A 22,813-nucleotide genomic window follows, 5' to 3' on the forward strand; every position below is an offset into this window, starting at 1 on the left:
ACTCAAAAGTGGCTATTATTTTACTACATTAGCATGTATACTTCATTACAAGAATTTCAATGTCAATCTGCTTTTCCAGAATTGGAGCCTAGAAAATTTTCAACAGTTTATCAATCTCTTCTTTAAAATCATCTTTGGTAAGTTACTTCAGCAAACAAATACCAAAGAGATGCACCCAGGTTGTGGTTTCCATTCCTGTAAATGTCTTCTCATAATGCTTTAGGAGTGTTAACAGAAATTCCTTTAAACTTCTTTTCCACGGCATATTTTGAGTATTATTCAACACATCTCAGTAGTACTAAAAGCAAACAATTAACAGATTGTGCCAGCACAAATTCAAAATCCTTCTAGGCCTTTAATTTTATTTGTGTGGTTATCCCAATATAGAGATGACATGCTTTTATTGACTTTTATTTATTTATTTATTTATTTTGAGACAAAGTCTCACTCTTGATGCCCAGGCTGAAGTGCAGTGGCGCGATCTTGGCTCACTGCAACCTCTGCCTCCCAGGTTCAAGCAATTCTCCTGCCTCAGCCTCCCGAGTCACCAGGATTACCAGGTGCCCCCCCACTATGGCTGGCTAATTTTTTTTGTATTTTTAGTAGAGACAGGGTTTCGCCATGTTGGGCAGACTGGTCTCGAACTTCTGACCTCAGGTGATCCGCCTGCCTCGGCCTCCCAAAGTGCTGGGATTACAGGCGTGAGCCACCGTGCCCGGTCTTATTGACTTCTTAAAGGACTTCTGGAATATCCAGTTTCACAAACTGTCATTATTAGAAGAGTTTAACAATACCCATCTTCAAATTTAGAACTTGCCTTTTCTACAAAAATACAAACCTAGTATTAAAAGTCCCCAGGGACTGACAGAACAGATAATCACTTATCAGACAGCCAAGTGGTTTATGCAAATCCTAGTGGTTTTCTAAAAGGAAGCAATGCATTTTCAATTACCATTCACATACTTTTGTGTTTTTATCATGAAGTATTTTTCTAAAAGAAAAAGCCGGGGGGAGAGAGATCGAGAGACACTTGCCTGGATAAGAGAATTCTTTGTTTTGGTTTGGTTTTTATGTTTTAAGGCTTTGAGCTCCACATGACAGACTCAAAACATCTTGAGATACGTAAATGTGTATAAATATCTGCTGGTAAATCTCAAGCAACACTTTCACAGTCACGGCCCCCAGAAGGAAATACAGGGAGCATGCACTGCTCCTTGGACTATTACACTTCACTTGAAAACCACAGGCCTGGTAAGGAATAGGGTTCACTTTTTACCAAGTCACTGAGAGATAGAAAAATCATATAACCTCCCTAAAGTCTTGTTTTCTGCTATCAAATAATGAAGCTAACAACCACCTAAGCTAGTTAATGTTATGTGCTCTCTGAAAGAACATTATTATGAAATATGGTACATGAAATTGTCAGCACTGATTCAGCACATCTTTGATGTTCACCTTCAGATACCTGTTAATGAACTTACTCAAACAAAATGCAACTTTCAGACACAATAGTCGACCTAAAGAAGTAAATCACCACAAGCTTGCTTCTCTGAAAGTGCATACCATACTTTTTAACAGCACTAGGGTTATATGTCTGCAAAAAAAAAGTGTGGGGCAGTGGTTCAAAACTCTGAGAGTCATGCAGGTCTATGAAAGCCCACTTACTCAAAATTGTATTCTTCTGCTCAGTAACAATCTACTGCTATACCGAAAGGTAAGATGGGATATCATAAAAATATTATCACTTTGCCTAAGGAAATAAAATCATCAACATTTGTACTTCAACAATTGCACAAGGGGTGTGTCCTTTTATATTTGTGTAAATGGTCAAATCTCCAAAAGACCAAACTGCACTCTAACTGCAGAGATTTAGTAAGACTGCACAGATGTGATTAGAACAGACCTAATATGAACTGATGTCTTCCTCCTTGACTGAACTACAACAATTTTGCATCCTCTAATTTTTTTGTCTTTCAGATAATATCAAGAAGAAAGAAAAAACATCCAACGAGAAATTCAGATTCTCTGACTTGAGAGAAACCTGAAGGTTATCTAGTCCAATCATAGGAATAAATGAGTATGGGAAAGAAACTTCATGTGGGGTTTCTGTCAACTAATGACTCTATTGATGAGCAGTAATGGATGGTTCTCTCATCATAAATAGTAATGAGATGCTCATGATTATGAACTTTAAGGCATATCTGGAGCCTCAGGAAATTAAGCACAAAGCAGCAATCTTACCCTGGCAGGTATATTCATGCCTCCATTTGTGCTCCATACCCTAATGACATTCAAAAGGCCAGAGGCTGAGCACATATTATACCATTATATATTAGCAACCCACCAATACAAATGAGAAAACAAAAGAAGAAACAAAAGGAATAAAGGGAAAGCAGAATATAAAACAAAACATCTCTTACAAAATAGAAAAGAACCTACACTCCTTTATTGTTTTTCATCAGGATGAAATAAAAAAACATACAATTAGAGCAAAAAGTATACACTGCACTTCAAGTCATGAGTTTTTATCAAAAGACTTTTCTAACACGTAAAAGACATCAAACTCTTCATTATCACCAAAAAAGTTGGTAGTATAAGCATCTAGACTTCTACATATTATTAAATTCCCCTAGGTATATAGCCCTTTTCAGTGAATATTAAAGGAAGTATTTGGAAGGAGGTAGGAAAGGTTTGGGGATTATTGTTGACTACAAAGCTTTGAGAGAGAGATGAATTGCATTCCACGCAGCAGTAATAGAAGTATGTCTTACTAGCTATACGTTTCTCCTTGATAAATTCTCACCAAAAGGAAAAGACAGCACATCCATCCTAAAAACTGCATATAATTTTTAAAATGTGGGTTCAGATTATAAACAAAGATACCACAAAGGATGCCTTAACAAAAATAGATCTAGGTTCTTCCCTAAAGAGATTTATAATTTACATATTTACATATTCTTTTTTGTTTGTTTGTTTTTGAGACTGAGTTTTGCTCTTGTCACCCAGGCTGGAGTGCAGTGGCGCAATCTCGACTCACTGCAGCCTCCACCTCCTGGGTTCAAGCGATTCTCCTGCCTCAGCCTCGTGAGTAGTTGGGATTACAGGCACCCACCACCACACCTGACTAATTTTTGAATTTTTAGTAGAAACAGGGTTTCACCATGTTGGCCAGGCTGGTCTCAAACATCTAACCTCAAGTGATCCGTCTACCTCGGCCTCCCAAAGTGCTGGGATTACAGGTGTTAGCCACTGTGCCTGACTGTAATTTACATATTCTATACAACACTCCATTTTTGTAATAGCAATAACTCAGATTTTTATGTTATACTATACTTATGCAAGATGTTAACATTGCAGAAGGCTGGACCAAGGATGCATGAGACCTCCCTATATACCTCTTTGGAACCTCCTGTGAATTCATTTTGTGAATCTGTAATTATTTTTTTCGCTTAGAAAGGGGGGATGGAAACAGAGACGAATGATAAGTCAATTAAAACAAAAGATATTTAGGAAGTAAATTATCACTAAAAGTTTACCAAGAATGTGAGAACCAGGTGTGTTGTTTTCCCCCTACAGAAAACTCTGGGAGACAGACTAATACTGATCTATACAATTACATGCATAAACAGAAACTTTCATCTTGAAAACTTTGCTTCCCTTTCCTATTCATTCACCCAAGCTACTGTAATGAGGTTTCTTGAGGCTATCATTCATTAAGCCCTGCTGTTCATCATCCGCAGATTGTATAAGACCCACTTTATTTCCCCAAGTATACTCTTCCTCCTAGCTGTTTAAGTCAATCCAGAAATGTCTGCATTGACTCACTGAGGCAGGTCAAGTAAGTATTAGATTGTTTTCAGTTAAACAGCTATTAATTCTATCAAACAAAGAAAAATGCAAACCAGTGAAGCATTTGAACTCTCCCCACTTACTCCCTATCATTTTTTAAAAACAGATTAACTGTGTACACAGAATCTGTAGGATACACTTATAAGACAAATCTCAGGAAATTCATTGTTTTTGAAATCAGAAAGTCTGCCTTTTCACAACCATTTTTGCTTCCTTTTTTTTTTTTTAAGAATTTACAGTTGTGTGGAATTACAAGTAAACACCATACCTTCACCCCCTAACAAAACTCTTATAAGCACACTAACTGACCTGTAGACATTTATCAAGAAAAATCTGCCATACACGTATTTCAACCATGTCCAAAACTGATCTCCTAGCCTCAGAAATGCTATCAACTATACCAATGAGTTATGGGCAGTAACAGCGAGTAATTCAGTGAACATTTTCTTCAAGACTCCTGATACAACTGTGAATCCATAAAGCAGTAGGGTTTCTGAGTCAACTTTATAGCTCTATAATCACACAATATTTCAATCATAAAAGATTAGTTCAAACATAATCCCACCCTCACATAAGATACAGTGTCCCACTAATGGTTACTTTATCTATACTGCATACTATGGCACAAAGGCATTCACTCTTAATTAAAGTTGTCCCCTTCTCTCCAACTTCCTGAGCCTGTTAGCCACCTGCACAGCGCACAGGACTTGAAACAATACCAAGAAGTCTACTCTAAAGCAAAACCCACACAGCTGGTTAGGAGCAGGTGTAGACCAACTGAACTAAATCACCTAGGAGTTCATTTCGAAGTGTTTCAAAATGCCAGATCTCGCAAATAAAATCAAACTTTATTTCACTTGGCATTCTCTTAAAAGAAGTAAGATTTTAGATTTGTTTCCCAGCTATTTTGAATTATAAATTCCTAAGGTTGTGGAATAATAAATGGGCTGTAAGAGGTAATACAGTGCTTCCCCAGCTTCCAATTTCACTCAATACTTTATCTGCAATTTTGCCTCAAGGTACAAAACATAACATACACATGCACATACATATATAAATAATTTCTTTTTGTCAATATGGTTTCTATACTCAAAGGTAGAAATTAAGAATCAGGTCAAGTGCAATAGCTCGTGCCTGTAACCCCAGCACTTGGGAAGGACAACATAGGGGGAACACTCTAGCCCAGTAGTTCAGGACCACCTGGGCAGTATAGTGAGACCTTATCTCTACAAAAAATTAAATAATTAACTGAGCATGGTGGTGTCCATCTGTGGTCCCAGCTACTTGAGAGACTGAGGTGGGAGGATGACTTGAGCCCAGAAGGTGGAGGCTGAGTTGAGACAAGATTATGCCACTGCACTCCAGCCTGGGCAACACAGCGAGATCCTGTCTCCAAAAAAAAAAAGAATCACAAACTCCTTCAAACTCCTTTCCTTCTCTAAAAATAAAATCTTTCAGTAAATTTTTTTCTAGCATGAAAAATTTTCCAGCCAAACTCCTCTGAAATTTTTTTTCCATTTTGTTTTCAAGCAAAGAATCCACCTTAAATTAGAGAGCATGAAACTTTTATAGGAAGATACTACTCATTCTGGTCAGGTGGCCATATCTAATTAATTGCTTTAAATAAAAAATGTCAAGTCACTTGTCATGTTCTTCTCTTGATAATCCATCATACTAACTGTAAATTGCTTCCTTCTATATATTTCCTCTTCCTTCCTCTTTTCTTTGTCAGTTTCAGTTGTGGCTCCTATTATGGAATTCATTCAACAGGCCAAACATCTCCCTTTCCAACACAATTTATCTTATTTCCTCAAAACTCTGCCACTTAGTAAAACAGTAATCATTGTCTATGCTTATCCTAATGCTATGAGAAGTTGCCACTGACATTATTTCAAACACTAGTTAACTCACTGAGTAATAATGAAGTTTAAGCTGTTTCTCCATTTATAAAATGGTGATAGAAATGCTTGAGAGATGCACTACAGTTCTTGCAATGCACTGTCATGAATTCTGCCTCCCTCCAACCCACCATGTCCACAGATCCCTGCAGCTGTGTTACCCTTGTCAAGCTATGTAAACTTTTCCGACCCTGAGTAGTTTGAGTGTAAAAATAAAGGGATTGGGCTTGAGGTTGGCTTCCATCTTTTTTTTCCAATTACATTTCCTTTTTGGTCCAATTATTATGCCAGGATATCCCATTACTAAGTTTTTATCTTTCCCATAAAATAAAGGTTGTTTTACTATGTAATTTCACTGACTTGTATTCTTTGATTGTGTAGTGGTTTTTTGAAATTTACTGAAGGATAAATCAATATGTTCTTGTAGGAGTTTGAATTTGATTTTGCCTCAAGGCTTAAAAATGGGCTGAGAAACTTATAATTGTGATTTCTTAATGAACTTCTAAGAACTTTTAAGAAAAGATGAATGTGGCAAGAATATAAGGCGTGTTCATCTGCAACCAAAAGTTGCTTCATTCTATTATTATATATGTTCTTTAAGGCAGTGGTCCCCAACCTTTTTGGCACCAGAGACTAGTTTCATGGAAGACAATTTTTCCATGGACCACAGTGAGGGGGCTGGTTTCAGAATGAAACTGTTCCACCTAAGATCATCAAGCATTAGATTCTCATAAGGAACACTCAACCTAGCTCCCTTGCATGCGCAGTTTACAATAGGGTTCACACTCCTATGATGATCTAATGCCACACAGCAGATCTGACATGAGGCGGAGCTCAGGCAGTAAGGCTTGCCAACCTGCAGCTCACCTCCTGCTATGAAGCCCTGTTCCTAACAGACTGCTGACCGTACCTGTCCTTGGCCCAGGGATTGGCAACCCCTGCTTTAAGGGCAAGACCTGTGTCTGATTTTTTTTCTAATTCTCCACATGGTTTTATATATAGTAGATGCTCAATAAATATAGTTTACTATTTTATATTTAGTTTCAATGCTGAGGAATTTGGGAGATCAGGGACCTTGTATGAAATCACTGTAAGTCTAATGCTCTCCTAACGGTATAGCAAGGACTTGGAGTCTTAAAACCCATTTTCAAATGTGCTACTAATTTCTAGTCTCCTCAGGAGACAACTACTCGTTCAGCAACTAATTATTATGCTAAAAATGGCCTGTTAGTAAAATCCAAAGGCTAAAACATGTCTAAACCTACCTATGGTTTCTATCTTTGCATTTCTTATTTTATATTTACAGTGGAGACATCCAATATATCAACTTTATGACAGTTGTCCTTATTGTTGCTCTAATTTCAAGAATCTTATACATAAAATACATAAATAGGTTAGAGAAATAACCCAACATCCTTTTGCAGATTAAAAAAATCATCATGGAAGGCACTAGAAGAGATGATGATGCTGTTTAAAGGATGGGTCGACATTTCAAATGATGAGAATCAACCAAGCAATTGAACTACACACATCTGTTTAAAAAAAAATCAACCCTGAAAATATACACACTAAAATTTTGCAAAAAAATTAAAGTAGTCACTATACAAATATATTTACAGCATCTTCATTAGGTAAGATTTACTGTATACATTCTATATACTAGACATTTTAATCCATTAAGCCTTAAAACAAGGTAATTACTACTCCCATCTTAGAGATAAGAAAACTGACACTCAAAAAGGTCACAACATTGAAACTCAAACCCAGATTTGCCTACCTCTGTTCACTACATTATATCACCTCAGCCATATGGAAACTGATCAAATGACCAACAACAGTGGAAGGTCAGGTAAATTATATTACATTTACTTAATGTAATGTTATGCTACTATTAGAAATTATAGGCTGGGCAAGGTGGCTCACACCTGTAATGCCAGCACTTTGGGAGGCCATGGCAGGCAGATCACCCAAGGTTAGGAGTTTGAGACTAGACTGGCCAACACAGTAAAACCCCATCTCTACTAAAAATACAAAAATTAGTTGGGTGTCATGGCATGTGCCTGTTATCCCAGCTATTTGGGAGGCTGAGGTAGGAGAATCGCTTGAACCTGGGAGGCAGAGGTTGCAGTGAGCCGAGATCATGCCACTGCACTCCAGCCTGGGAGACAGACGGGACTCCATCTCAAAAAAAAAAAAAAAAAAAAAAAAGGTAAAGGTAAGAAATTATAAAGGTAATTTTTTGCTATCCAGATCATTATGGAATATTAATCTCTTCCTTGGCTAAACACTTTACATACATTACCTTATTTAATCTCTTCTCAACAGCTTTTTGAAGTAAATATTTCTATTATCATCATTTCAGAGACAGAGAAACAAAGGCTTAAGTATTAAGATGACTTTACCTGAAAAAATAGCAGAGCTAGCAGAGAAAACCAGGTGAGCTTGACCCCAAAGCCCATTTTCTTAATCACTAAACTGTATTATTACACAGTAGCTGCCTGATATAAAGTTGGTAGAGGGCCTGGAATAATTATAACTCTTTCCTTCTGAGTCTTGTATTAAAGAAAATGAGACCACAAAAGAGTACTTCAAAGTTAAAATGAATAGCCCTGGTATTAGTGGTCTCTGCTTTAGGACAAATAATTTCTCATTTGATTCAAAATAGTATTTATTTAAACCACAGAAACTGTATGCATTTCTTCTGTGTTTTTCTAAAATGTTTTTAATTTTTAAAAATCAAGTTTTAACCAGATTTCTTTTTATCTTTACAAATAGTGAATTGTGTTGCCATTTTTGCTAGTAGTGAAATAGTTAAATCCTGAGGGTACACCCTGGTGGGTAACTCCCTCAACCATCTAAAGAGAGAGAGAGAGAAAAAAAAAAAAAAGGTCATAGTCAGTTACTCCCATTAGATCAGTGTTCATGAGAACATCTGCAGGCACACATACACACTCTCTTTACACTCAGCCTTCTGCTTGCCACAGTCATAGTGCGCAGTCAGTGAATCTTCCCCAGGTGCTGACAATTAATACCTGGTTTAGCGGCAAAGATTCAGAGAGGCGTGAGCAGCCCCTCTGGCTTTCAGGTAGGTCTGATACCTTCATTTCTACCAAAGCTAAAAAATGGGAGCCTATGTTCATAAACTTTAAGGGAATGAAGATGCCACACTTTGACAGTGTGTTAGTTACAAATGGATTTGGTATCTAGATAGGGAAGGGATGAGTAGAATTTGGAAAATGTGGGGCTTTCTGTTCTCTGGCAGCTTCAGGGATTTAATTCTTAGGCCTTTAGAGCACTATTATTAATCTTAGTACATAAATCGTTATCTGGCCTAAGTATAGGAAGGAAGATCTAATCCTGCTTTTACTGCCAGCAAAAATAAAATAATGTATGCCTCAAACCTGATTAACAGTGCAAGATAGTGTTATTCACACATTAAATGCCTGAAGTTACTTACATGAGGTTACCTGCTACTCTGGAGCAATCAGGAAAACATGGCCAGCACGGATCAGCAAGATTTAATGTTTCCGAGTACAGTATCTTTCTTTGGAAAAGAAAAAGTCGGTTCAGATGTGGGGAACTATAAACCCCGACCTCATACCATGAGTCCTTTTATTATACTCAACTATGCCCTAGCATCACAGTGAATAAATGAAAATCTCCCTGCTTAAGAATGTTAGCATGGGGTTGGGAAAATTGTATATATTTATTGGTCCTATATTTCTGTCCTTTACAAAGAATCTTTAATGTGTTGACCTTGAAACCTCCCTCAGCTGAAGAACACGGTCTCATTTTTTTAAATCTGTCTGTTTTATATAGCCTATTAAAAGGAAAATACTTCAGTAGGTTATTTTAGATATAGTATAATCATTCAAAAACTCTTTTTAAAAACCAAGATGTGACTAATACAGTCATATTGAAACCATGGAAGAGAAACAATAGTCTACTCCAGTGAAAAATATATTCAAGTCAATAAAGCAAAATTTCAAAAACTAAATGGGCAAAATAATGTGAAAACACTTTCCGTATTCCTGTTTATTCTTTAAATGCATATATCATCTGGTTAAAGTGAGTAATCTAAAAATTACTCACACTTGAACTGTGTTCCAAGAGGAGGTAATTCATCTTAGCAATAAGAAACTTTACCACCGTTTTTAGGGCCTTGAAATTATGAAATGAGCCCAAAGCAGGGTATCAAAGGGAAAACAGGTCAAAAGTCCTATTTCAAAAATCTTTAGGGGCCTAGACTAAGTTACAAACATGGACAATCCTCCTTACGTCTTGCCCAAGAAAATGTTTCTGTGTAATCTACAATAATCATGTTTTCACTTATAAGAAGCCAAAATTCCTAGAGCAACCTTAAAGTGAAACCAAAGGGCGACAATGAAAACATTGTTTTAAAAGCAAGTGTTCTTGAAAAATCACACAAAGGGATTTTTCAAGTGGTAATGGAATCCATTACCACTGAATGGCTTGCCTAGTAGCTCAGAAGCAGTCACCACAGGTGTTTGAAACAAGCTGACTTTGGCTTCAGTGTTCCCCCTACCCAAATTGGAACAACTCTCTGATCATAATCACTCAGGCTGAGTGTAATCACCTACAGTTTTCTGAAGTGAGGGTCAATAAGGTCTCCTTTTACTTTCTATGAATAGCATTTTTCATAGTTGCTCAGATGCCTTCACTCATGTAGGCTTGGGTAGGCCATGATATAAATAAAACACTGCCCAGATTATTTTTAAGCAGGACAGGTTGCTGAATGTACAACTGAGGGAGAGAGGCTTGCTTTCATAACTTTGATAATAATGCTTCTCAGACACCATTTCCTCACCTGCTTTAATAACCCACCGGATAACTGTTAAAAGATCACCCCCTTAGGAGTCTCCCAAGTAGACTAAAAATAATAACTACAAAAGATTAATTAGCAGTAAATTACAGCTGATCTACAGAAATTCTTAAAGCAAAAAAAAAAAAGAAACCCACCAACATCTCATTAGAGTGACCAGAGATTCTAAATAGTTCAAGGAATCTTTGCAGAAGGAATAAAGATAAATTAGATAAATTATAGTATCAACTAACATTTATTGAGTGTTTATGTGCCAGGCACTGTGCTATTTGACTTACACATGCTATCCCATTTATTTCTCAAAACAGCCCAGTGAATAGATACCAAGATTATCCCCATTTTACAGATAAAAATAACAGAGAGAAAAATAACTTGCCCAGGGTGGTTACACAGCAACTAAGTGTTAGAGCCTAATTTGGACTCAGAGAATTCAACTTTAGGGCCTGTCTATTTAATAAAGGTTAGACAAAGGGTGACAAAAGGAATAAAATATTAACTATCTTCTGTTAATAAATTAACTACTACCAGCACCCTCATCACATATGTTTATCCAATTCTTTTTAGTTCAAATGTTTATCTATCTATACCCATTGACCTGATTCCCAGATCCTAAAGCCCCTTCTCATCCTCTCCAACCTTATCAACTGCCATTACTGGCAGGTGCGTATGCACTAGACCTTACTTTTTGGTAAATTTTTTAAAAATCATAATAATAACTATCATCTACTGTGTGCAAATCCCTGTTCTAAGTGCTTTACGTACATTCAACTATTAATCATAACTGACATCAATATACGAGGTTGGTAAAATTATTATCTCAGTTTTCAGATGAGGAAACTGAGGCACACAGAAGTTAAAGAACTTGCCCAAAGTCATGTAGTTAGTGGCAGAGCCAGGATTTGAATCCAGCCAGTAAGCATTCAGAGTCCATACTCTTAGCCATTGTTTATACCGCTTTTGAACCACATTAAGAATTAACTCTTAAAAGTCAAGTATTCTGTACTATTTTGTTTCCTTTAATATTTGGTGCACAGGACTTCACACTGCAAACAGGCAGTGTATTCCACATCTCTCTAAGGTAAACAATAATAAAATAGAAATTTATCAAGCTTCCTTCATCTAGTAAATATTCTTTTTGTTGTAACACAAGTATGAAATCCTGAATAATTCAAACATTTCGCTTCTTAGTCCCTGCTTTCTTACTACAGAATTATTAAAGAATTACCTAAAAGTTTTTGGACTGGAAAGATGTGAAAAAGCCACTAACTCTATTTTCCTAGAATGAAGATGAAAAGGAGATGTGTTTAGGAACCTTCTCTGCTTCCCTAAAAGAACCCTAAAAACAGTAGTAAAAACAGTGAAGAAAACAAAGGGCCTTTTGTATTTCAATTACTAAATGTAGAAGTGGTAAAAATCATTAACAGGCAATGTCTCCCCTGCACTCGAGGGATTCAAAGACCCATCTTTCTGTTCTGTAAGACAGTCACGGCTTTTGTAACCTCGGTGACCCCTTCAACCTCCCGCCCCAAGCACCTCCGAGGTCCTCAGGGGTGTAATTTTGAGTCGCGCTCCTAAGCATCCAGACAGGCAGGACACAGTAACGACATCTCTGCCCGGAGTCCCTTCAGACTGCGGTCTCCAGGCAACCGCACTCCAACAGAAGCAGTTGTGCTTCCTACCGGGTCACCTGTTCAAAAGTCCCCAGGAGAGGCTCCAACAATACCAGGGTAGCGGTTTGCCCGACACCGCTCCGGGCGCTGCAGCCTTCCGGCAACCCGGATGTTGGGTCGGTGTAGCCACTCTCACCTCCCATTCCCTAGTTTTCCTCCTTGGCTCCCATCTAGTCACTTCGCACCTTCCGCTAGTCTTTATTCAGAGACACATTCCAGGAGTCCCCTCTCCCAGAGCAACAAAGACAGATTTCCAAAGCGACACATCCCAGAGAAAACGGATTCTTGGGAAATGTGGTTCTTTCAGCTGACGCGTGGTGACTCTTTAAGGAAAAGGACTACAATTCCCAGAAATCCTAGGGAGAATAGTTCGTGGCTAAAACATGTCCCAGCTCCTTGGATGGCATGGCAGTAAAGGTTCTGTGGCTCTTTACTGACCTAACTCCTTGGATTTTCCTCATTCAGTCCCACTGCAAGCGTGTGGGAGGACTTTTAAAAAATGCTATTTACATGTGAAGGAATCTAAATACGATGATTTATATGAAGCGATCTCTAAGTAATTTTATTTTATAATTCTTTCAGACAAAAATCTACATGCCATCAGAAAATATGTCTCTGCAGATGGTAACAGTAAGTAATAACATAGCCTTAATTCAACCAGGCTTCTCACTGATGAATTTTGATGGACAAGTTTTCTTCTTTGGCCAAAAAGGCTGGCCCAAAAGATCCTGCCCCACTGGAGTTTTCCACTTGGATGTAAAGCATAACCATGTCAAACTGAAGCCTACAATTTTCTCTAAGGATTCCTGCTACCTCCCTCCTCTTCGCTACCCAGCTACTTGCACATTCAAAGGCAACTTGGAGTCTGAAAAGCATCAATACATCATCCATGGAGGGAAAACACCAAACAATGAGCTTTCAGATAAGATTTATGTCATGTCTATTGTTTGCAAGAACAACAAAAGGGTTACTTTTCGCTGCACAGAGAAAGACTTGGTTGGTGATGTTCCTGAAGCCAGATATGGTCATTCCATTAATGTGGTGTATAGCCGAGGGAAAAGTATGGGTGTTCTCTTTGGAGGACGCTCATACATGCCTTCTACCCACAGAACCACAGAAAAATGGAATAGTGTAGCTGACTGCCTGCCCCATGTTTTCCTGGTGGATTTTGAATTTGGGTGTGCTACATCATACATTCTTCCAGAACTTCAGGATGGGCTATCTTTTCATGTCTCTATTGCCAAAAATGATACCATCTATATTTTAGGAGGACATTCACTTGCCAATAATATCCGGCCTGCCAACCTGTACAGAATAAGGGTTGATCTTCCCTTGGGTAGCCCAGCTGTGAATTGCACAGTCTTGCCAGGAGGAATCTCTGTCTCCAGTGCAATCCTGACTCAAACTAACAAGGATGAATTTGTTATTGTTGGTGGATATCAGCTTGAAAACCAAAAAAGAATGATCTGCAACATAATCTCTTTAGAGGACAACAAGATAGAAATTCGTGAGATGGAGACCCCAGATTGGACCCCAGACATTAAGCACAGCAAGATATGGTTTGGAAGCAACATGGGAAATGGAACTGTTTTTCTTGGCATACCAGGAGACAATAAACAAGTTGTTTCAGAAGCATTCTATTTCTATACATTGAAATGTGCTGAAGATGATACGAATGAAGAGCAAACAACATTCACAAACAGTCAGACATCAACAGAAGATCCAGGGGATTCCACTCCCTTTGAAGACTCCGAAGAATTTTGTTTCAGTGCAGAAGCAAATAGTTTTGATGGTGATGATGAATTTGACACCTATAATGAAGATGATGAAGAAGATGAGTCTGAGACAGGCTACTGGATTACATGCTGCCCTACTTGTGACGTGGATATCAACACTTGGGTGCCATTCTATTCAACCGAGCTGAATAAACCCGCCATGATCTACTGTTCTCATGGGGATGGGCACTGGGTCCATGCTCAGTGCATGGATCTGGCAGAACGCACGCTCATCCATCTGTCAGCAGGAAGCAACAAGTATTACTGCAATGAGCATGTGGAGATAGCAAGAGCTCTACACACTCCCCAAAGAGTCCTACCCTTAAAAAAGCCTCCAATGAAATCCCTCCGTAAAAAAGGTTCTGGAAAAATTTTGACTCCTGCCAAGAAATCCTTTCTTAGAAGGTTGTTTGATTAGTTTTGCAAAAGCCTTTCAGATTCAGGTATATGGAACTTCTGAACCTATTTTAAAAGTCATAACATTGATTTTAAAAATATGTTTTTATTTTTGTTTATTTTAAATGCCTATGTTTTCTTTTAGTTACATGAATTAAGGGCCAGAAAAATGTGTTTATAATGCAATGATAAATAAAGTCACTCTAGAACCTATACATTTTGAAAATATTTTACCCGAATACTCAATTTACTAATTTATTCTTAACTGAGAATTTCTGATCTGACTCTTTTTTATTCATCAAAACTTAAACACCCAGAAGCAGTAATAATCATCAAGGTATGTTTATATTTCTTATATGAGTCTTGGTAACAAATAACCTATAGAGTGGTTATGACAAATTTAGCCAATAATGAAATTAACACACAAAAGAATTAATTATTTTGTGCAATGTAACAATTCAGCAGTTGGCCAAAACTTAAAAGCAAGATCAACTACATCCCACATCAGTGTTCTTTATATACATTCAAGCAACCCCTTGGATTATGCTTATGAACAACTTAGTTCCTCATAGATTTACAGATGTAGATATAAATATAAATATACATATACATATGGATAGATAATGTTCTCCACGACATGAACGAAGAAATAAAGAATTTACATCAAGTTTGATATGTTTTCTTGAATTATTTGTGTGCATTTTCTTTAAGGATTTCCCCTCCCCATTATATGATGTATGAATGATGTGCCAAAGTCAGTCATTTTAACTAATTATTTTTGGGCATTTTCATGGAAAATTGAAGCCCATTGCTCTTAGTACTCTGGAAAAAGGAAATGAGTAAGAATACAATAAGAAAGGCCCACCAAATAAATCTCGTGGAGAATAATAATATTGATTATTTCCCAAAATAATATGTTAGAATTTCATCGCATTTACAGGCAGAAGATTTAAATAGAGGAAAAGAAATGTATTTGTGTGCGTGTGTGTGTAGTTAACATGTGGAGATTGCTGCCAGTGAATATTATAAAATCAGTGATCTTGCCAAGGTTTAATTAGACACTCGCTAGGATGAAACTAGTTGAAATGACTGTTAATTTTAAGGTTTCAAGACATCGGTTGATAGCTAGATTACCTTAAAAACAAATTTCTTTCCTCCTGGAATATTTTCCTGAAAAAAAAAAAAAAAAACCATTTTTCTGGAAAAACCTTAACTTAAGAGCTTCAGCCACAGTTACAGTGAAGACTCTTACTCTTCACTGAAAGGCTACAGTGTGTAAGGTACAACTAGCAAATTTAGGGGAAACATGAATTATACAAGAGATGAAACGCTGAAGCACAAGTTCTTCTGCTGACAGTTCCATGTGCCAGATACTGAAGTTAATTTTGATAAACTGAATTATGTTCACTCTGTTTCAATAACGTTGCTCGCTGAATATTCCTGTTGAACAATTGTTGCATGTTGATTTGGTCTTTTGTTGTTTCCATCACCTATGTAAAAATAATAAAATATAAAAATCTTCTGTTTATATTGATTTACTCAAATTATTAAGATATGTTACCTAAATAAAGGCAAAATTAAACTAATTTTTTCAGGGTCAGTCCACTTTGATTTTTTTTCTATTTGTTAGTAGAAAATGGCACAAGTTGGAGCGAAAATATGCTTTACAGAGTCCAAAGGTGAAATTTCCCCAAGGAGTAGGTATATTCTGTCTTCTTGATTTGTCTGCAGTGATTCGGTGGCTAAAGAATTATTACCACATATTTATTTTGTAGCCAACGAATCCAGATATGGTAATCTAAGTGATTCAATTGTGAACTCACTGAGTTTCTTAGTCAAACTCAGATCTCACCAGCATAGCTGCTTTTGGGGGAGGGTGTGTGTATGTGTGTGTGTGTGTGTGTGTGTGTGTGTGTGTCAACAGCATGCAAATTGGTTATACAGATTATATATTTGAGTAAAATTAAGTCTTTTTTATATCTCAGCAATCAGTTTATTCGATGTGACTTTAAGATAATGTCGTTGCTTTTCTAATAAGCTAATGCAAACATTCAAATGAGCCACGTTAGAAAAGCAGACACCTATTTCAGCAATATTGCCTTTGCCAAAAATGTTTCAGGGACTCACATTTCAATCAATCACTTTCAGAATCCATGGTTCATTCCCTTGAAGATGTTCAACAGCTGTATCTCTTTCTTCATTAAAGATGGATTTAATTTCTGGAAACAGATAAGTGTCATTTGAAATCCAGCAGAGTGAGATTTTCACATTACACTACCACTTTAGGTCAAAAACAAAGTGTGAATACAAGCTAACAAAATGGATTTTCTGATATGGCTTATGAATGGGTTTTAAAGGAAAGTCCCAAAATTGTTTGCACAAGACTACAGGAGTAGTATCAAGAAATAAGTATATGGCTTCCCAAGGTAATCATTTCAGGTGACTATACAAGTCTGTAAGTACAGGTGAGTTCAATGTTTTAGGGGAAAGGGAAAGTATAAAGAAAAAGAAATTGTTATTCCAAAGGCTCTGGGGAGAGATGAAGCTTGTCACATTTGAAGAACTGAAAGGTCAGCCTGGTTAAAACACAGTAAACAAGTAGGGGTGGAATGGCATGAGCCCAGAGAGCCTGGCAGGGCCTAGGGATCCAATTTTTCAGCAGTAAAATAAAATCACTAAGGGCCAAGCACATTATTATAAACTGAAAAATAATGTATACTCTTGTTATATGTGTATTCAAAAACATAGTTTCATTATTCTCTATCATTGTGAAATAAATGCAGACACTGAGTAAAAATTATTTAAGAGGGTATTTGCCAGAGATTTTACCATAATAAACATACATAATACACATTCCAACTGACAAATACAAAATCTAGACCACACATCATCAAGGACTACATAAAAATATTTTAGGTAGCCCAAGTTCTATTCACTCTTTATATCCTAGTTTAGATACCTTCTCCCTCTAGAAGACTTCTCTGAACCCCACTATCTTTTACAGCTTAAATACTCAGGGTGCAAGAAATAAACTTGGCTGTATTTTTCTCTAACTCAGCTTACATACTATTATGAATCTCTTTGACTGTATGCTGGAAATATAATTTCAACAATTTTAGAGTTCTACCTATCTTCACCCAACTTTTCATCCACGTTCCAGGGAGAAATATAATGCTGAGTTGTCAGGAGAGGGGTGATGAAAGGTGAAGTATCCGGTGCTTAGGGTCATCTTTCCTCCTCATCAACTTCAGCTACAGCATCCATCGCCATTATCAGACTTGGAGGATGATCCTGAATTGCAGCTCAGTCTTCACTGCAGGTCGTCCTTATGTCTAGCCCTCTCTAAGCTGCTTTCTGGTCTCTAGTGAGCTAACATGATGACAAGGAGATCATTCTGCCTCTTCCTTTCCCAGCATGGCCACAGTTCTCTGTTTGGGACCATCTAGGAACTTGTTTATTTCTGTACCTTTCTTGTGCACATCCTACTACTGTTGCAGCTTTCTGGACCACAGATTCTCGTCCAAACTATCACTGGCTAAACACACATCACCAACATTTCACCTCTGGATGTTACTTGTTTCCTAAGCTCTATCACGGAAGATGCACATCCCCACTGCTCCCAACTCCCAGAAACGAATCTGGGATTCCTAGTGCTCTCTCCAACTCCACAGCTCAGCCCAAGGTATATGGTATGAAGAATTCTTTTCCCTGGGACCCACACTGTCTGCTCACTCCATCTTTGTCTCAAATTCACTTCTCAAAAACCTTTATCTAGGCATGGAAACAGTTTCTTGTCATGTTGCTTACCAAATACATGTTGATTGCGTGAAAGAATGACTATTGAATGACTGAGGGTGTGACAGAATAGCTCTTACTCATCAGATACTCTTCAAAACATAATGCTAATATTTTCCATTTTTTTCCATTTCCCCATGAAGCATAGACTATTTTTCCTTTTTCTTTTTTCTTTTTCTTTCTTTTTTTAGATTTCTTTCTTTTTTTAAGATATGCAGTATCACTCTGTCACACAGGCTAGAGTTCAGTGGCGCCATCATGACTCTCTGCAACCTCTAACTCCTAGGCTCAAGAAATCCTCCTACCTCAGCTCCCAAGTAGCTAGAGCTTCAGGTGCATACCACCATACCCAGCTAATTGTTTTATTTTTTGCAGAGATGGGGTCTCCATATCTTCCCCAGACTAATCTTGAACTCCTGGCCTCAAGCAATCCTCCTGTCTCAGCCTCCTAAAGCACTAGGGTTATAGGAATAAGCCACTGCACCAGCTTCCTAAGCATAGACTTTTCACACTCAAATCTTGGATAAAAGAAAGATCTAGGAGGAAAACTAGTCAAGTACTATCTAGCAGTATTATACAACACAGAGTCCATCACATCCTCCTTGGTGCTGCTTCAACGCCTTGTAATTACTTCTGTTGTTACACCTAAATGAGTTAAAAACTACTACTTGGTAAGTATTCTAAGTGTCTGGCTCTTCCAACCAACTATGAGTTTCATGAATACTAGAACAATGTTTTTATAATTTTTATGTCAAGTACTTAACATAATGCCTGGTATATCTTAGGTAACGTGTTGTTAAGCTGAATTTAATTAAATACGTTACTGAGTTGTATCTGACTTTTATTGTGAGTAACCCAAGTGATGTATACTTTTTCTAGCATAACACTAATTGTACTTTGCTACATTTGTTATAACTACTTATAACTTATCTTTTCCTCCTTTTATCTCTTAGTTCCATCATGACAGAGATCTTAATTATTTATTATTGAATCTCCAACATCCAGCAGAGTGACTACTGCTAAACATACATGTGTTTATACAGATATGGCATATATATATATACACACACATATATATACACACACACACATACACACACACACACACACACACAAAGAGAGAGAGACAGTAAAAACTTAAAGCAACTAAAGAAGCAAGGGATATGAGCTTAAAGGAAACCAACAAACTTCTGGCTGATGGCAAAGGTAAGAATAAGAAAATATGTATTAGGGTAATTAACACTAGCTGCAATAACGAAAACTCTCAAACACTTCAGTAAGTCATTTAAAGTTTATTTCTTGCTCACAGAAAATCCAATGCAGGTGTTCTTATCAGGTTATTCACCTGAGTGACTCTCCTCCAAGATTTGTCTCAGGGATCCAGGCTTTTTCTCTTTGGCAACTCTAACATCTCTATCTCCATCATGTGTCCTCAAGACTTCAGATACAAAAAGAATAAAAGAAAGAAAGAGAAAGAGAAAATGTGGGGAAGGCACATTCACTTGTAAATATTTCAGCCTGCAAATGATACATCATTTTCTCTGACTTTCATTGGCAAAAGCTAGTCACATGGCCCCACCTAGATCCAAGAAGGCTGGGAAATGTAGTTTAACTATGTGTCTATAACAGGGAATTGTAAGTGTCAAGCATTTATCCAGCATCTAACACAGTAGACATTTTAAACATTCCAGCTGCAATAGCCCCATTTGCCCTGAAATAGTAATGAAAGGTACTAGAATGGCTCTTGTAGGCTACAAACAAAAGTACGTGCTGTGTGATACGGTTTGGCTCTGTCCACACCCAAATCTCATCTTGAATCCCCATGTGTTATGGGAGGAACTGGTGGGAGGTAATTGAATCATAGAGCAGGTCTTTCCCTTGCTTTTCTCATGATAGTGAATAAGTCTCACAAGATTTGATGGTTCTATAAGGCGGAGTTTCCCTGCACAAACTCTCTCTTTGCCTGCTGCCATCCATGTATAAGACATGACTTGCTCCTGATTTCCTTCTGCCATGATTGTGAGGCCTCCCCAGCCATGTGGAACTGTAAGTCCATTAAATGCTTTTTCCTGTATAAATTACCCAGTCTCAGGTATGTCTTTATCAGCAGTGTGAAAATGGACTAATATACAACCTGTGCATACTCATTGCCACTGCTTTTATTACCTTTTATTACCTTTTGCAACCTCCTAACTGGTCTCTCTGCCTTTGCCTTGTCTCCTTCCAGTCCTCTAACTGTGCTGAAATGACAGCGAACATTCAAAAATAAAAGTCTGATGTTTCATTGATGAAAACTCTTCAGTGGCTTCCCATCTTCCATGAGAAAAAAAAAAATCCAAATGCCTCGTTATGGCAAGATATGACTCTGTAGGCCATCCTTCCCTTCTACGCACACCCCTGGTACTTACTCTCTATCGATGCTGGAAATCCTCCACCTGAAAAGTCCATCTTCCTGGTTAATAACTATCATCTTTCAAGATTTAGTTGTTCTCTGTAAAGCCTTTGGTTTAAAAAGTGTGGAATACTCAACCCTCTATCCAAACCATCACTTTTCATAGCACCTATCAACTTATAAACATTTATGTATATGCCAGATCTTCAAATAGAGAAGCTATTTGAAAATAGGCTTCTTAAAAGAAAGTTTCTTTCTCAGTTGCATGTTCGTAACAGAAGGCATAGAGTCTCGTACATTATAGTTGCTCAATGAATGTTCATTGAATTAAATTAAGTTCCATCTATAAGGACTGAAACTTATTCACTTCTGCAGCTATTGTCTTACTATCTTTCTGATTTAATACATGAAAGAGGAGCTGTGGAAATAAATTATGTGTTCTAAATATCTTGATCAATTAAAATATCTCACAGAACTTGGAAATCAAAAGTACAGCAAAATTCACAGAAGGTGATGAGCTCTTAGGTTATATTTATTCTCCTTTCTGGTGAAAAGAGTTCACACAGGATTAGAATAGATATCATGGTAAATTTTGATAGAATAGACAGCCGTTGCAATACACAGTGACAAGAATTCCACATTACTTACATGCCACAAAATTCCACTCTAGCATAGAATATTGCTTTTTGGCTTGGACTTCACCATAGATGATAACACATTTTCCAAACCTAATTCTGTCAAGAAACATCTAACATTGCACACTTACTTCTAAGAAAACCAATTCCTCACCCTGTCTCCAGATATCAATCCAAAAAAATGTGTGTAATCACTTAAATCACAATTTGTGAGAATAGAAAAGAAAAGTTATCAATACTACTCCTTTTAAGAGGATGGTTAAGAATAAAAATCTCCTGAATCCATGGCTCAATTCCTCTCCCAGTAGGCTTATTCAGGGTATACATCAGTCAGCATTTATTGAAAATCCAAGATGGACATTAAATATTATGAGACCTGCAAAAGAAATATAAAACATAAGCCTCACCTTTAGTGAATTTATACTCCCACTATAGAATGGGGAAAAGTGGCAGGACAAGAGAGTTGTGGACAATAAAATAACAGACTCAAATTTGAAACTGTGTAGTCCAGGCTGTCCGTGCACTAACAGTTCATTTTTTTCTTTAACGTGGGATATACTGGGAAAATTAAGAAATTGGGCTAAAATATTTCCAAGTTTCCTTTGTTTTCTTTAGACCTGCTGAAGGGATGTCGTGATCAAGATAACTGGAAATGTAGAAAAGACTATTTGAAATGCTATGCAAAATGTATAGTGATAACTTAAAAGAGGCAGGGTTTGTGTGTGTGCAAAAGATGGCTAAATCATCAATTTTCAATTATGAAAAAGTTTCAGTTTCTTGAGGAAAAGATGAAAAAATGTCTATGTGAGATTAGGTATTTATTTAGACCTGGATCAGACCTCAGCATAAAAATAATTTGCAGGTCTTGGCCTCCAAGTAAGTTGGTATGTATTTTGCGATGGTACAAATACGTTGTCATCATCAAAAAGAAGAAAAAGATTATATAAAGGCCAAAAGGGGGAAAAAAGAAAATTTCCAAAGAAAGAAGGAAAAAAGTCAGGGAAAGAAACACTGACTTCATGAAAAAAAAAATGAGGCTACCAAGGACAGAGAACCTTCCTTCATCTCCTCCTGCCTAGAGTTGGGCACAGTCATCTAAAGAAGTGAGACAAGTGAATCAGTAGGCAGGTATCATTGAGGAGAAAAAAAATGCTTGAAATTGCTACCCCATCATTTAGCTTCGTTTGCATAACCCTTCTCAAACTTGGATCAATTCCCTCATACTTTATATCTTCCAAAAGTATTTCACTCGTGCCCCACTGCTGTTGTGGTGTGGATTGCCTCATTGGCCCGCCTCAAACTCTTCAGTGGTTTTTTCCTTTGCACTTCTGATAGCACTCAAGTCCATTGGGTCCTGCATTATGAAACCTCTGCCTAATTCTCCAGAGCAGCTCCTCCTTCAGGTGGCTCCTGAACACTTATCTTCCTTCAGTTCTTAAACACTGACAATTGCTCTCCCATCACAGAGTCTTTCCACAGACTAACTTTACTCCAGGTAACCTACCTGACCTCATCCACTCATTTTCCCAGTCTCTCCACTAAAAAGTTCCTTCTTCCTAG

The 22,813-nt window shown here is 37.4% G+C and overlaps 2 protein-coding genes across 26 annotated transcripts in view; one reads left to right on the forward strand and one right to left on the reverse strand.

The window, feature by feature from the left end:
* Nucleotides 1-12,525, reverse strand: part of IFTAP (intraflagellar transport associated protein) — a 59,512-nt gene extending 46,987 nt beyond the window's left edge. For 3 of the 25 annotated variants that reach the window (XM_074012571.1, XM_074012560.1, XM_005578162.5), the window contains exons 1-2: nt 12,446-12,525; nt 9,205-9,291 (exon numbers count right to left, since the gene is read on the reverse strand). The gene's annotated coding sequence lies outside the window, so the exon portion shown is untranslated. Of the gene's footprint in view, nt 1-9,204; nt 9,292-11,815; nt 11,867-12,123 lie in introns of all 25 variants that reach the window. The other 22 variants (XM_074012568.1, XM_074012561.1, XM_005578164.5 and 19 more) reach the window with 13 other exon arrangements.
* RAG2 (recombination activating 2) lies at nt 8,666-15,085 on the forward strand. Its single transcript, XM_005578160.5, has 2 exons — nt 8,666-8,832; nt 12,843-15,085. The coding sequence occupies exon 2, from the start codon at nt 12,855-12,857 to the stop codon at nt 14,451-14,453; it is 1,599 nt and encodes a 532-aa protein (XP_005578217.1). The 5' UTR covers nt 8,666-8,832; nt 12,843-12,854; the 3' UTR covers nt 14,454-15,085.
* Nucleotides 15,086-22,813: the final 7,728 nt, after the last annotated feature.

This window comes from Macaca fascicularis, chromosome 14 (assembly GCF_037993035.2).
Source record: "Macaca fascicularis isolate 582-1 chromosome 14, T2T-MFA8v1.1".
In the NCBI taxonomy this organism is placed as follows: Eukaryota; Metazoa; Chordata; class Mammalia; order Primates; family Cercopithecidae; genus Macaca; species Macaca fascicularis.

Excerpts from the sequence above, each read along its gene's own strand:
- RAG2 (XM_005578160.5), top strand. The coding sequence starts at position 12,855 with ATGCCATCAGAAAATATGTCTCTGCAGATGGTAACAGTAAGTAATAAC.